General features: G+C 46.6%; 1 protein-coding gene across 1 annotated transcript in view; it reads left to right on the plus strand.

Annotated features, from left to right (window-relative positions):
* The window catches only part of robo3 (roundabout, axon guidance receptor, homolog 3), a gene marked incomplete at both ends in the record, with an annotated part of 142,964 nt that overhangs the window by 88,849 nt on the left and 38,730 nt on the right, over window positions 1-15,385 (plus strand). Inside the window, one exon of the mRNA XM_079237934.1 lies at window positions 15,184-15,341. Coding sequence (XP_079094060.1) covers window positions 15,184-15,341 — 158 coding nt within the window. The remainder of the gene's footprint in view (window positions 1-15,183; window positions 15,342-15,385) is intronic.

A 15,385-nucleotide genomic window follows, 5' to 3' on the forward strand; every position in this document is an offset into this window, starting at 1 on the left:
AAGGGGCTGAGTGGTTGTGGAGTGTTGCCTGAGGGTACAGATTAAGAGAAAGAAATGCAAACCAGCAAGTCCAGTTGGAAGCCTAATCAGACAACAGACAACGCGCAGCAGTTGGTTCTGCGTTGGAACGGGGAAGTTGCCCCACCGGTGCTTATTTGGGGCCAAAGGGGGAACCTTTTCTCCCCAGACTGCTTTGCATTCTGCAGCAGCACCCCCGCTGCACCAATGTAACGGCCTCATTGAAATGAATGAGGAGCCTGCTTTATTTTTAATGTATTGCTAATGACGGCCTGAATGCGCCCGTAGGGGGCATCGTGATGAAAGGCATCGGGAGAGAAAGTAGAACAAAAGCCAACCGTAGTGTGATGAGATGCAACAGAGAATCAGACTCAACGTGGCACAAATAATAACCAACCACAGCGGAGGCAAATGGCTCGAAATAAATCCATCAAATTACAGGAGAAGCAGGACACATCTGGGGAGTTCCGGGCGTCGTTAATGACGGACAGGCCAACGCGATCAATACGCGGTTCAAACGAATCAGTCCAATATGATCGGAGCGCCGTCAGAGTGCAGAGCGGATAAAAGAGGGATGACATCAAAGCAACAGAGGGAGAAGGGGGCCGGTGGTCTGTTGTTATCGAGCAGGACAATCAGAGGAGCAGGTGCTGGTAAATGGAACCTTCTGAGAATCGCAGCAAGTTGTAGGTATTGAACCAATCAGTGGAGTTATTGGGAAAAATCCTCAGCTCTGTACACTAGCTGCAGGGACGCTCGGCTGCACTTACTGGACCTCTCACTGCATGCAGCCGTGGAACAATCCAGTGCAATTATTTGTGTCCACTTATTCCGGCAATTGGAAACTTCATTAGACAACCGATTCCAATTTGGTGCGACTCGTTCTGATGGTTTTTATAACTCATTCTAGGTTTTGCCATCTCATTTAAATTATTGGACCATTTCTTCTGGTGGTTGGAGTCAGTATATTGTGGTTATTTGGCTGGTTATTGTAGTCGCAGCAGGATAACTGGCTCCAGGAACCGACTAGTCCAACCAGAAATTGGACACGCTCTCATTGGCGTCACCTTCTCGCACGGCCGCCCTCGAGCTAAAACTGTGGCGTGCGGCTTAATTTGATGAAGGATGTGGTTTCTATGAAGATACATTGGTTTTGAAACCATTAAAATGTATTCCTCCGATGGTGATAGTGGGGAGAGTCAGAAAGAGAGTAGCAAGAATCTTGCATCCACCATGTGGTATGAGCCTAACCAGCGGGTCGCCCCACCGAGAGACATTTGAAGCTATATTTTCAACTCACTTCGACTTTGATGCCGCATCTCGTAAGCACTTGGTGGAAAATTAATATTTGAGTGGCAGAAAATATGTATTCCAAATCACTGGTGGTGAATGTTAAATTAGCATTATGTAAATTGGCGTGGTTCCCTTCTGCATGTGAATCAGGGGCTTATGTATGTGGAGCAGCATCCTGAGCTGTGACGGCGTGTTTAACACGAGAGACTGCTTAATCTTTAATGTCATCCTCGCTGCTTTCCTTGTATCTATGGAGTATCACCTTTCCAATTCCTCGACAGGTAACGATAAGGAGGCTGTTTCGCATGCGGTCCCTCACCTAGAACCAACCTTTGGGACGTTGCTATCAGAAGCACTCACCCTTGAGTATTTGGTATGGACGACGTCATTCTGGTCGCCTGCTCTTTGTGGGGGGAAAAGTTATTCCAGGGGGATTTAGGTATATTTGACCTGTCTGCAAATAGTAAATACGAGGGCAAACAGCTGTGGAAAATGCTTATTGATTTCCATTCGCGTGTATTTGTACAAGATTCATTTCTCCTTAAGACGCTCCCCTCTGACTCTGAGTTATAAAAGGTCAGCGAATCGGGGCTTAAGCCATTCAAGTGGAGCTAAATGGATTTCTGCTCCAAGATCCATCTGTTTTTGGAGTTTGTTGACAGGGTGGAAAATTGGAACTGTTGCTCTTCCCTCCCCCATTCGCACCACCTCCTCCCCTTTTCAGTGCACGGGTATGAACAGGCACGGCACCCTCGCCGGGTGAAAAGCGTGCTGGGCACGAGGCAGGAGACGAGGCCGGGGCCATCTGCTGCAGTACGGGAACCAGTCCCTGACCGGGTGACAGGGAGAGGTGGGCTGGGGCCAGCAAGCCCCGTGAACAGACAAGGACAGCTGAGGGGTCACATGACACGAGCAGACCGGCTACAGGAAGACGCTGATGTCAGACAGACCAGGGACCTTCTTCACCTCTCAGGCACCTCACCGGCAGGGGAAGTGGACAGAGTCAGAGTCCGCAAACGTGTGTGTAAATTGGCAGGAGTGACAAGTTGGTGAGCAGTTTGGCTGTTAGCATCCATCTCTCAACAAACACGTCTTGGCTGCTTTTCCACCACTATAAGAAACAAACTGTTATCAACTCCATACTGTATCGTGTGATCCTGCAGGAATGGGTCCTAACACCTAGAAATGAGTCGGCATGTTTTACACTCCAGGTTCCCTGCCTTGGAATGTGTTTTTGTTGGATGCCTGAGACAAAGCCGCTGTTAACCCTTTGACTGAAAATACGTCTGTACATTTGGATGCTTTCACGTGGCCGGTCCACCTGTAGCTCAGTGGTGTTCGTTTGTGAAGAACACAACCCGTGAGTAAGTCATTATTTTCTGTAATAATCCCAAACCCAAAGGAAAAATCCCATCGGCCTTTAGTGGATGGAGCCGGATTCATGCTAACTTCCTGTTGGCCGACAGGAACAAGGCCTGCCTGCAGCACTCTGTGTGTTTGTGGGTGTTGTTCCAGGCTTTGATGCATCTTAGATTATTCACTTTGTCCAGTGTGAGTACTACCTGCATGACTCCAAAGGCCTAAAAGATGCTTTACCAGTGCATCACGGTCATTTCTCTCTCCAGCGTTGTGACAAAGTACTGAACAGACAATACTTTGTTTGGCAGCGCTCCGTTGAACACGACCCAAACCACCTCCCATTGTTGGAGTGGAATTCTTGAAGGAGTTCATCGCCGCCATCCCACTGCAGCGGTCAATAATTAATGGGCTGAGTGTTGGGGTGGTTGTGCCCATTGTCTTCAGGCTCCTCTGCCTCTGCCTTTTAAGAAGTGTCTCTGGTTTGTTTTCCAGATGGGTGAACTACAGTAGCCTGGATTGGGTCGGCTGAGGGCAGGCGGGTTGAGGGCCAAGAGGAGGGGGGTGCGGTTTGCCTGACAATGGGCTCAGCAAGTCTCGGCGACCCTCTTAGCCGGCTGCTATAGGCTGCACGGCGTCGGCCATTACTAGATTAAAGTAATCCTCTTTTCAGGGCCAGACAATTGCTTTATTAGCTGACCACACACAAGGAGCCCGACCACCTCGGTAATGGCATTGTTGTCGGGGGAGTTATTGGTGGAGGCTGGGCCGAAAGGGGGAGTGGAAGTTTGTCGCCGTTGTTTTGCAGCTCTCCTTAGCAAGGCCATGCATACGTTACCTCTCCTTGTTTCACCCGACGCACCGGCCTTTTTTCTTTATTTTCATTGTGCAACACACACACACACACACACACACACACACACACACACACACACACACACACACACACACACACACACACTTACAAATGTCCACGTCACATATTCCCACTTACTGGACATATTGCCTGAATTGCAATCTGATTAGGTGCGGGTATGGATATGAATGTTTGCAAATCCCTCTCCTCTTCCTCCAGCCTTCATAGCATACGGTCCAGATTTTTTTTCTCTCTCTCTCTCTCTCCACTGGCTTGTTCTTGCCAAAAAAAAAAAAAATCCCATCAAAATGCTGTTTCATCTCCTCTCTTCCTCAGTTTCTAAAGGCATGGTGCATTTCCAACTGAGCAGAAAAAAAAAATCCTTTCAAAATCCATTCCAAAATGTTTGTTTTTTTTCTGGCAGATTGTTCTTTGGTCAAAAGGGCATAAGTGTTTTTTAAGAGCCTGTCAATCAGGAGTGTACACCATCACCTGATAATTTATTCAGCTTTACAAGAACTGCGGAGCCACTCGAGTTGAATTAATTATTGTCAAACACTGTGAATATTTCATGACTAACCGGAGTAATTTGACGAGACGTCTTTACATGAGAGAGCCATACACTCCTCACGGAGATCCGGGTTGCATCTCTGCAGGCTGAGGGTTAAATGACACCTTCTCAGGCGGGGCAAGTTCACAACATCCGAGTCTGGGAATTTATGATATCAATCCAGGAATAATCTTCCGTCCCTTGCTTTTTCCATCACCTTTCGGGACTGAAATCCTCCACCTTGTGAAAAGATGATATAGTAAATACACAGCTTCATTAAGTTGATAGATTGCACATGGACTGAACATGGAACAACGCACTCACCTTGACAGTGCTCCGTCTCGCACGTCTTTCCCCCTCAGAGGTCGCGAGCCTTCGCTGTTCTTCATCAGTACCCATTAGCAGACTGAAGCGAGCGGGAGATAAATCCCCAGCTCGGCCTTTTCATAATGTGATATCATTGATCCGCGCCGGGAAATTGTTCTCTTTTTTCCTCCCTTTCTCCTCGCTACAGGAGGTCAGGAGGCGGGGGTCGGCCGGAGTAGGGAACAAATCATCGCTTGAGCGGGGCGGATGCATGTGGCAGTAACCCGGGCGCTCTGCTTGAAGGACGGCTCTCTCGGCCCGACGAGATGCTTTTACTTTTCCTGGAGCAAAACCTTGAGCCACAGTGTTACTTTAATTCCCAGAGAATTACAGAGTTCATACTCTGCTGGCTTTGGTCTGCAGGTTGTCAGGGGGTCGGGGGGAGTCATGTGTATCCCATCAGGAGTTGCAGAGATGAAACACACAGACGAAAAAATTGGCAGAAAGACACATGAACACACACACACACACACACACACACACACACACACACACACACACACACACACACAGGGCCAACGTGGCATGCCAGAGGAGGTTTGCGGTGGATTAACCTCAAGGTTGCCGGGTGGGTGAGCACAGCAACCGGCTCACAATTGGGATGGGAACCTGCCACGTAGGTGAACCCTCCCCATGCCGGGAGATTGGAAGGATTTACATGCAAATTGTTTGTGTGTGTGTGTTTACAGTAGACCGGTTCTATCTGTGCCTGCGCACATACCTTCTGTAGGAGCAGGTTAATGGGGCGGGCAGGTAGAGGCTTCGATGTGCAAAGATTTTTCCCGCCTCCCTCTTGACTTAAAAACTGTCTGTTTCAATCCAATGGGCTTGGCATGCCTCCAGCCGGTTCTGCTTCTCTGTGAGCGTGTGCACGTGAGTGGGCGTGCACGTATGACAGAGGGAAGGAAAAGAGAGTGGTGCAGATCCTGCAGGACGGATGGGAGGTCAGCCAAGGCTTTTAAAAACCTCCCCACACATATGCACCAAGTACAGCGTGAGGCTCGCCGCCTGAGCAGTCATTAATCATTTCAAAAGTAGCAACGATATTTCATCTTTAATTATCTTCTACTTTATCCGTGTCTTGACGGAACTATCTGGACGAACCAGATGAACCTGCTCACGGTACTTCATAGTATGACAAAAGCCGTGTAATGAGACGCAACCAACCACTAATCCTATCTTAGTTGTGTGAGCTTCTTTGTTTTTTGACGTCCTCAAACGTCTTGTATGGTCCACAAGTCTTCAAACTAAAACTATTCACATTGAAGAAGTCGGAATCAGAGATTTCTGACAGATTCATAAATTATCGAAATAGTCGGGAATTCATTATAAGAGTTGACAACTACTCGATTCATCTTTGCAGCTCTGAAACACAAGTTTTCTTTCTATTTTTCTTTTTATATATATATATATATATATATATATATATATATATATATATACGCAGCCAAAGTAATCAAATATTTTCGCCCGGAGAACATCTCGGCTGCAGCCCAGAATCCACAGGAATTCTGTTTTTATTGAACAGTTCTCCAGGACGTGATGTTCACCTCGAGCCAAGTACTCAGCCGAGGCAGGCAGTAATGTGCCCTGTGGGGAGCTGGATGCATGCTTGAGGCAAAGAGTAGCAGCTGTACACTCTTAGTATATACCGTATATATATATATATATATATATATATATATATATATATATATATATATATATATATATATATATATATATATATATATATATATATATATATATGTGTAGAGTTGGGTGGTGGACTTCAAGCATGAAGCTGTCAGTCCGGCGGTGGTGTTGCTGCTACTTTTACTCATGAAGTGAAACACCCCTCAGCTCCTCTTCCTCAGGCAGTCCTGGTCTCCTCTCCTTGTGGGACTCCCCAGCTCCCAGACCTTTCTGCAGGACTTCATCACGCTCCCCGTGTGAAGCATGAGTCAGCTTAAACGTATAATCTTATTGTCACATGTCGGCAGCTCCTGCAAAGTCGGCCTGCCCGTCCTCAAGCTCTGTCCTCAAGCTCTGTCCTCCAGCTCGTGTTGTGGGCCGTTATCACACATATACACACACGCACATGTACACACACGCACATGTACACACACGCACACGTACGCACACCATATACATATACACACACATATACACACCCACACACTTATACACACATACATATGCACACATATACACACACGCACACATATACACACACACACACATATACAGATACACACATATACACATATGCACACATATACACACACACACTTATACACACACACACACATATACACACGCATATACAGATACACACATATACACATATACACACACACACACTTATACACACACACACACACACATGTACACACACATATACAGATACACACGCACACATACAGATACACACATGTACACATATGCACACATATACACACACACACATATACACACACATACACACACACATATGCACACGCATATAAACACGCACACATATGCACACACACACATATATACACACACACATATGCACACACATTTACACACGCACACATATGCACACACACACATATACACACACACATATACACACGCACACATATACACACACACATATGCACACACATACACACACACACATATGCACACACATATACACGCGCACACATATACACACACACATATACAGATACACACGCACACATATACACACGCACACATATACACATATACAGATACACACGCACACATATACACACGCACACATATACACATATACAGATACACACATATACACATATACAGATAGACACACACATATACACATATACAGATACAGACACACACATATACACAGATACAGACACACACATATACACATATACAGATACACACACACACACACACACATATACACGTATACAGATACACACGCACACATGTACACATATACAGATACACACGCACACATATACACACATATACACATATACAGATACACACACACACACATATACACGTATACAGATACACACGCACACATATACAGATACACACGCACACATATACACACATATACACATATACAGATACACACGCACACATATACACACGCACACATATACACACGCATACATATACACACGCACACATATACACATATACAGATACACACACACACATATACACATATACATATACACACGCACACATATACACACGCACACATATACACATATACAGATACACACGCACACATATACACATATACAGATACACACGCACACATATACACATATACAGATACACACGCACACATATACACACGCACACATATACAGATACACACGCACACATATACACATATACAGATACACGCGCACACATATACAGATACACACGCATACACACACACACACACATATGCGCACACACATATACACACGCACACATATACATATACACACGCACACATATACAGATACACACGCACACATATACAGATACACACGCATACACACACACACATGTGCATACGCGCACACACATATACACACGCACACATATACAGATACACACGCATACACACACACACACACGTGCACACGCATACGCGCACACACATATACACACACACATACACACACACATGCACACAACTATACACACGCACACACACACACATATGCACACACGCACACACACACACACACATATGCACACACATATACACACGCACACACATATGCACACACATACACACATATATGCACACACACACACACACATATGCGCACACATATGCACACATACACACACATATACACACGCACACACATATGCACACACATACACACACATATGCACACACACACATATGCGCACACATACACACGCACACACATATGCACACACATACACACGCATACACACACACACACACATGTGCACACGCATACGCGCACACACATATACACACACACATACACACACACATGCACACACATATACACACGCACACACACACACATATGCACACACGCACACACACACACACACATATGCACACACATATACACACGCACACACATATGCACACACATACACACATATATGCACACACACACACACACATATGCGCACACATATGCACACATACACACACATATACACACGCACACACATATGCACACACATACACACACATATGCACACACACACATATGCGCACACATACACACGCACACACATATGCACACACATACACACACATATGCACACACACACACACATATGCGCACACATATGCACACATACACACACATATACACACGCACACACATATACACACGCACACACACACACACACACACACGCACACACACACACACACACCCCATGAGCACCCCTCCAGTGTCTGTGTGGCTGATAACGAGCCTCCTGTGCTGTCCCACCGCTACATGTGGGGCCCACGGTCGTATTGGCTGCAGACGACTCCACTGCCAAGTATCCCCCCCCACCCACACACACACACACACACACACACACACACACACACACACACACCCTGCTCCTCATCCACCCATACCGCTACCCCCTCCCCCCCTTCCAACATGTCTGGGTGTGACAAGACACTGGAGGGGCCCCGGCATTGATGAGCGCTTAAAAAGCCATGAAACGTCACACTTTGACTGATAACCTCATCTATTTCTTTTTGCTCGGCAGCGGGGGGTAGGGGGGTGGCCCCCTCATATTTTATCACCTAATTCAATTCCGGGCAGTATTTTACATAACGTGGCCACGGCGATAACACACAAACAGCATCGGAACATGACACGAATATGAATTGCACGGCGGCGTCTCGGCTGCTGATTGCGCCGTGAGAGGCGGTTTATATATGTGCCAATAACAGGTTTTTAATCTGCATCTAATGCATCGCGGAGACTCGTGGCTTTCATGGCAGCGTTATCTGAGCGCCGCGGCCAGTAATTGGTTTTCCTGCGGCCTCTGCGTAACGTTCATTTGCACTGCAGAGATTTTCTATCAACGTCTGGCCAAGAGTTTGGTACACAAACTGAGAGAGAGCTGTTTAGTTTTCACTCTGAGGCCTAATCTCTTTTCCTCAGACCTGTAGGGCGCCGTGCACGGACGTCATTTTTCACGCTCCTGTCGTCGGACCAGCTGCTTCTCAACCATCAGCCCTGTTTTTTTTTGGTGGCAGCATGGGAGGGGAGGGTCTCTGGGTGAGGGTGCTGGGGGGGATTGGGTTGGGTGGGTGGGGTCGGGGCCAGCTTTTGTGGCTGCTAAACGGACTCAGCTGACGGGACTAAGCAGCAGTGGCGGCGGCCTAAATGGCCTCGCCGGCGGCCACGCTGAGGGACAAAGGAAAATGGAGGCAGTCAATTTGAAGGGAGAAATGCGTCAGACATTGATGAACAGTGTGTGAGTGAGTGTGTGAGTGTGTGTGTGCCGGAGGTGACCCTCCTGGACTCGTGGAAGGAGTAATTGAAATGCCCCGTCGATGTGATTCCTATTCATTTGGCTTCAGGGCGGCTCAATCTCGCCGTCGGCCACGCGAGCTAAACCGTGTTAGGTCGTTTACTCAAGGCGCCTTGAGAACAAATAATGGAATTACACTTTAAACCAAGTTTTTTTTTTTTTTTTAGAAGGAAGGACATTACAGGTCAGCTGTCAGAAAATGTTGATAATGAAATAGTCTTGACTGTGTGTGTGTGTGTGTGTGTGTGTGTAATCTCCAGGCAGCCGGTCTGTTGGACTGAGCTGGTGATAATATGGGATGCAGACGGTGTTTCGCTGTATTTGCTGCTCGCAGTGCATCTGCGCCGGTGTCTGTGTTTGTACTGGGCGGAGCAGGGGAGGCGGCGGGCGCTTAAAGGCAGCACAGACATCTGTCTCCAACTGCGAGACCTCCACCGTCCCTCCACCCCCTCCAGACCCTCCCATCACCGCAACACACACACAATATCCTGCGCGGGGCCGTTTCATCATGGTGTAATGGTTGATAGGGATCGGAGGGGGTCCACTCTGGGTAATGAGAGTGGCTTCTGATGGGGGGGGGGCCCCACAGGGCTCGGACAGATATTGCCTCGGGGACCAGGCTTCCCTTCCAGAGAGGACAGAAGACGTTCATGCATGCGCCTAAGCATCCCTGTGAACGGGATGAGAACGAACGCATGTGCTCGGGCGAGATGGGAGCTGACGGCCAAGGGACTATCCGTCATTCTCTCTCTGCCATCTGAATATTTAATCTTGAGGGGGTGCTGTCACACACACACACAGACGCACGCACACACACACACACACAGTCCTTGGAACATTAACGACAGCGATAAAGCCATTTAATTAAAAGTGAGGCTGAGCTCGCCCCAAAGGTGTTTTTTATGTCCAATTAAATGCTCAAGTGATGCCCTGATATACAGCAGGGCCGTGCTACTTTGCCCATGTGGTAAATCTCAAGTCCAGTGGTCTCAGATAAATATTACTTCCCTACAATAACAACGCTTTTTTTTTGGCATAGAATAGATTCTCTCTCCTCAGGTGTTTTTATTTTTTTGTTATTTTTGTAATGATTCAGTGTTATTTGTAATTCACACATCCATCAGTGCGTCACAAGCTGATAAATGCTGCCTGCAGATGGGTGCCGTTTGTTTTCTTGTGACTAATGTGCTTGTCATTGTGTGAAGATGCAGTCTGACGGCAATCTGTCGCAGACATGGGAAGCTAAAAGCCTCACAGATCTCATTTGGATTGTTAGATACGTTGTGTTTAGGAGCGCGTGAGGAAATCTTCTCTCATGATACACCTGACTTCATATCGGGACATTGGACTTGTAGAAATTAACCTCCGAGAAACGATTAGCGCGTTAGCATCGGTTTGCTATAAAATGTCAAGAAATAGTGAAAATGTTCAACCCAACAGGTCAAAACACAAAGATATTCAGTTCACTCTCGTATACGACAAAGAAAAGCATCAAATCCTCACATTTGAGAAGCCGGAACCCAAGAGTGTTTCGGCCTTTATGCAAGAAAAAAAGGCCAAAACTAGGAATTTATCAAAAATCAAATCAATAAAACTTGAGAGGCTCGACCCGGCCGTGATGAGTGTCAATGAAACGTCCTGTACGTCCCGTACAACCTCAACATTGCCCATAACGGTCCACATGCTGTTGAGCCTGCTAACAAGAGCTTTAAAGATCCATAAACCAATCTTTTAAAACCAGCAATACTTCTCATGGGTCAACAACATCCCTGCTAGGAGACAGATATTGTCTTCTGCTATGTATTGTCATATGTGAGCCCCTGGTTGTAAGATGTATATTATGCATTTTTAGGGTTTCCATTCCAATCAGACATGATATTTCAAGCACTTGCGCTCCTTATCTGTGTGTCTGTGCTCTGATTAAAGCTCGCCGTTCAGGCCCAGTGGTGGGGATTACTTTGGCTTTGTTGAAGGGCTTTAGAGAACGGGTCAAAGAGCACCCACTTAATATGGGCCCCAAAGGGCCTCATGGGTAATTGCCAGTGCCTAATAAACTTCTAGACACCCGCTTTTCGCTCAGATCTGGAGAGTGCGGAGGGCAGAACGGGGGAAAAAGATCAGGGGCCCCTGGAGCCACGGCCTCAGAGTGGTGTGTGACAGGTCATGGCGGCGGTCCTTTCACCCCGCCGCATGGTAATTCAGACCCGGGGTGCAGCGCGACGCTCCATTTCCCTCCACGCTTTGCGTGATGGGTTAGCTTACTGAACAATTTAGTCAGGGTTTCGTAATCTGCCGTGACTAGCGATCGGGGGAAATGTCAGCGGCAGGTACGGATAAGGTCAGGGGTGTTGTTCGGCATATCATTCCAGGATCGGAAGGGCCAATGGGATTTGGAGTGCCCCAAATGCTCTGTGGCTAAGTAATTGGCCATTGGGATATGGGACTGACTGAAGCCATAAGTGGCAATAAGAGTCGGCAACATAGTGGTTCAGAAGCCCACAATGGATTGCTGTAGATGTGCATGTTATCAGGGCGAAGGCGAGAGCAAGCTCCTTCCTCCTAAAGGGGAAATGAAAAATACCCCCTTAAACACGGACATGACCTTGATTACAAGAAAAACAGGCTGATTTATCTCCGCCACGTTCTCCCTCACTCAAAGAGGACGCCGCGCTATCTTGACAAGAAGAGGAATGAGTCTTCGCGGCGCCGAGGCCTGACATTGAGATAGAGAAACGCCAAAGTCTAGCGAGGTTACGTGGATGGATTTATGGACACGTGGATATTCGGATGGTGATGATAATGTGATGTCATTAGGGGTGGCGTGTCATTAATTAGACACACCCCCCTGCTGGCCTGTGACATTACATCCTTGTTGTTTCTCACAAACACACCCACCCAGGTATAAAGACATGCGTAAATAAAATATACAAGCACACAGCCAGTGATCTATCAGGATGATGATTTGCTGAGGACAAAATGGAGGCATTCACTGACAAACATGAACACGTGCAAAGCCTCTGTTGTCCAGAAACTTAATTGTAGCCACTGGCACCAATGAAAGACGACTCGGAGCCTCCGGTTTTTACACTTTTGCTCTCCTCTGTAATAACATATTCTCATTTGTTTGCTTATTTCAGACCTCAAGGCCGTATCGAGTGAACATGGGAATATAAGCTTTGAAAATTGTTTTGTATTCTATTAATTCTCAGGGCAAATGTAAATAAAACACTCACAGAAGGACAAGCCTTTGAATCAAATACACAAGAAATACATCTGGTTGTACAGGGAGTCACAGGGGTGTTGGTCCTTTTGGTTGAACGGGGTTGGGAAGAATCCTTCCAGTGCATACTGCTCATGTCGAAGGAAGAAGCTCAGACTATCTTACATCCCTACGTGTCGTGTTAATGAAAAGACCAATGTGTATTCAATCCCCATCCATCAATCCATCTGACAACTCAGTGATGGTTCTAAATGTCGTGAACAGCTTCTCGGGCTTTCTCATTCCCCAAAGAGGACCGAGTCTCAAATGTTAATGGAATGGGGCTGGCTCATTATTCCAAAACCCAAATGTCCCCGTGGACTGAGAGCCCATTCGTCCTTCAGCCCAAAGGTCCATTCTTCCGAAGGCCCATTGCTCTGAAAATACATCAAACGGAAGCAGATGGCTAATGATTCACCAACTGTATGGAGACAGTTCAACCATAACCGAGTCAAGGAAGGCTGCAAGGCTGTAATCTGTGCTAATATTTTACTTATGATCAGAGGTGTTCTTCTGACTTTATGTAATAAATGTAGGTAGGGTACTGTCTCAGAAAAAGCTGTTCAATCGAAGACGAGTTCTCGTCATTTAGCGTTAAAGTGCTCAATCATTTTAGTCTTATTCTGCCTTTACAGACGTACCACTTATGTAACACGAAAATCTGTTTCTACCCAAACATGACGAGAGCGACAGAGGGGGTAAAGGACTTGACAGTTTTTTTGTTTTTTTTTTCAGCAGCAATGTTCAGAAGTCTGTGAAGAGCCCAAACTAGAACAGCAGCTTCTGACATAACTTGCTCTTTTTGAGGTGAAGTCCTCAGCAGCCCCGCAGAGCTCGGCTCACTCGGGAGGAATTGGAGTCAGGACACGAGCGGAATGTCATTACGTTGATATAACTTATTAATACCTCCAATGAGACGTATCAATATAATGTACGGGAGTATGCAAATCAGCCACGCTCTCCTCTGGCATCAATTAATCATCCGCCAACTCCTTGATGTCCAAATCTCACATCTTCCCTTCGCTTCAAAGAGAACTTTGTGGAATATTTGAGGGTTGGAATTTGATACCCTCCAAAGATCAGTTTTGCCGTCTTTTTTTGGGGGGGGGGGGGGGGGGTGGTCGGGCCAGTTTGGATTGGAATGAAACCCGTCTCGTTGGTTTATCCCCTTTGTACGTCCCTGGAGTGGCTGAGGCCAGACTTACCCTGCAGGCCTGCATGGCTTAGGTCTCTGAGGGGTAGAGCGGGGTTGTCAGTGCATCATTCTGGAGTACAAAAGCATCCTCCACACCTGTAATCTGAGAGGTCACACAGCCTTGGAGGCTGAAATAAGAGAGAAGTCGTCCAATGCCTGCATGTACCAGGCAAGATGTTGGCTGCAGAGAGTTGCATTTGAAAGTAAAGAAGACACATCTCATGTTTTATTTATTCATGGCTTCCAGGGAAGCAAAAGAGAGTTATTCTTTCTGGATTACAGTGTCTTCTTGCTATATCACTGATTCATCAGACTGGTTTTCTTGACCATGTATCCAAGTGTATTTATATATTTGCAAACGATGTGTGTGTGTGTGTGTGTGTGTGTGTATATGTGTGTAGGTCAGATTGAATAATGCATCTACTGTGTGTGTGTGTGTGTGTGTGTTAGCTAGAAGAGCCTCCATTATTGATGTGCCGTGACGCCGCACACATGACATGACTGGATGAAGACCATAGGGACGCCATGTTAGATTCACAGTCTTAAACAGTGAGAGATGATCCTAATTTGGGATTTGCACTTGTTTGGCATTCATGTTTTTCTTTTCTTCTTAAAGGCCACATGTCAGTATAACTTTAACAGGACTTCCTGCATGCATAGACAGATAAAGAAAAGTGTCATCGACAAGCTAGATGCCAGGACAGTTAGCAGTCTCATCAACAAAGACGTTCACACACTCTCTAACCAAGTCTCTTCTTTTCTTCTGTGCTTGTTTTCACCCCCAGTTTTGAGAGACGACTTCCGTCAAACGCCCAGTGACGTGGTGGTGGCGGCAGGTGAGCCGGCTGTCATGGAGTGCATCCCACCCAGAGGCCACCCTGAGCCCACCATCTCGTGGAAGAGGAACAACATCCGGGTCAATGACCGAGATGAGAGGATCACCGTAAGTTTTCAATTCAGTTTATTTTGTATAGCCCAACATCACAA

This window comes from Taurulus bubalis, assembly GCF_910589615.1.
Source record: "Taurulus bubalis genome assembly, chromosome: 2".
NCBI classification, from domain to species: Eukaryota; Metazoa; Chordata; class Actinopteri; order Perciformes; family Cottidae; genus Taurulus; species Taurulus bubalis.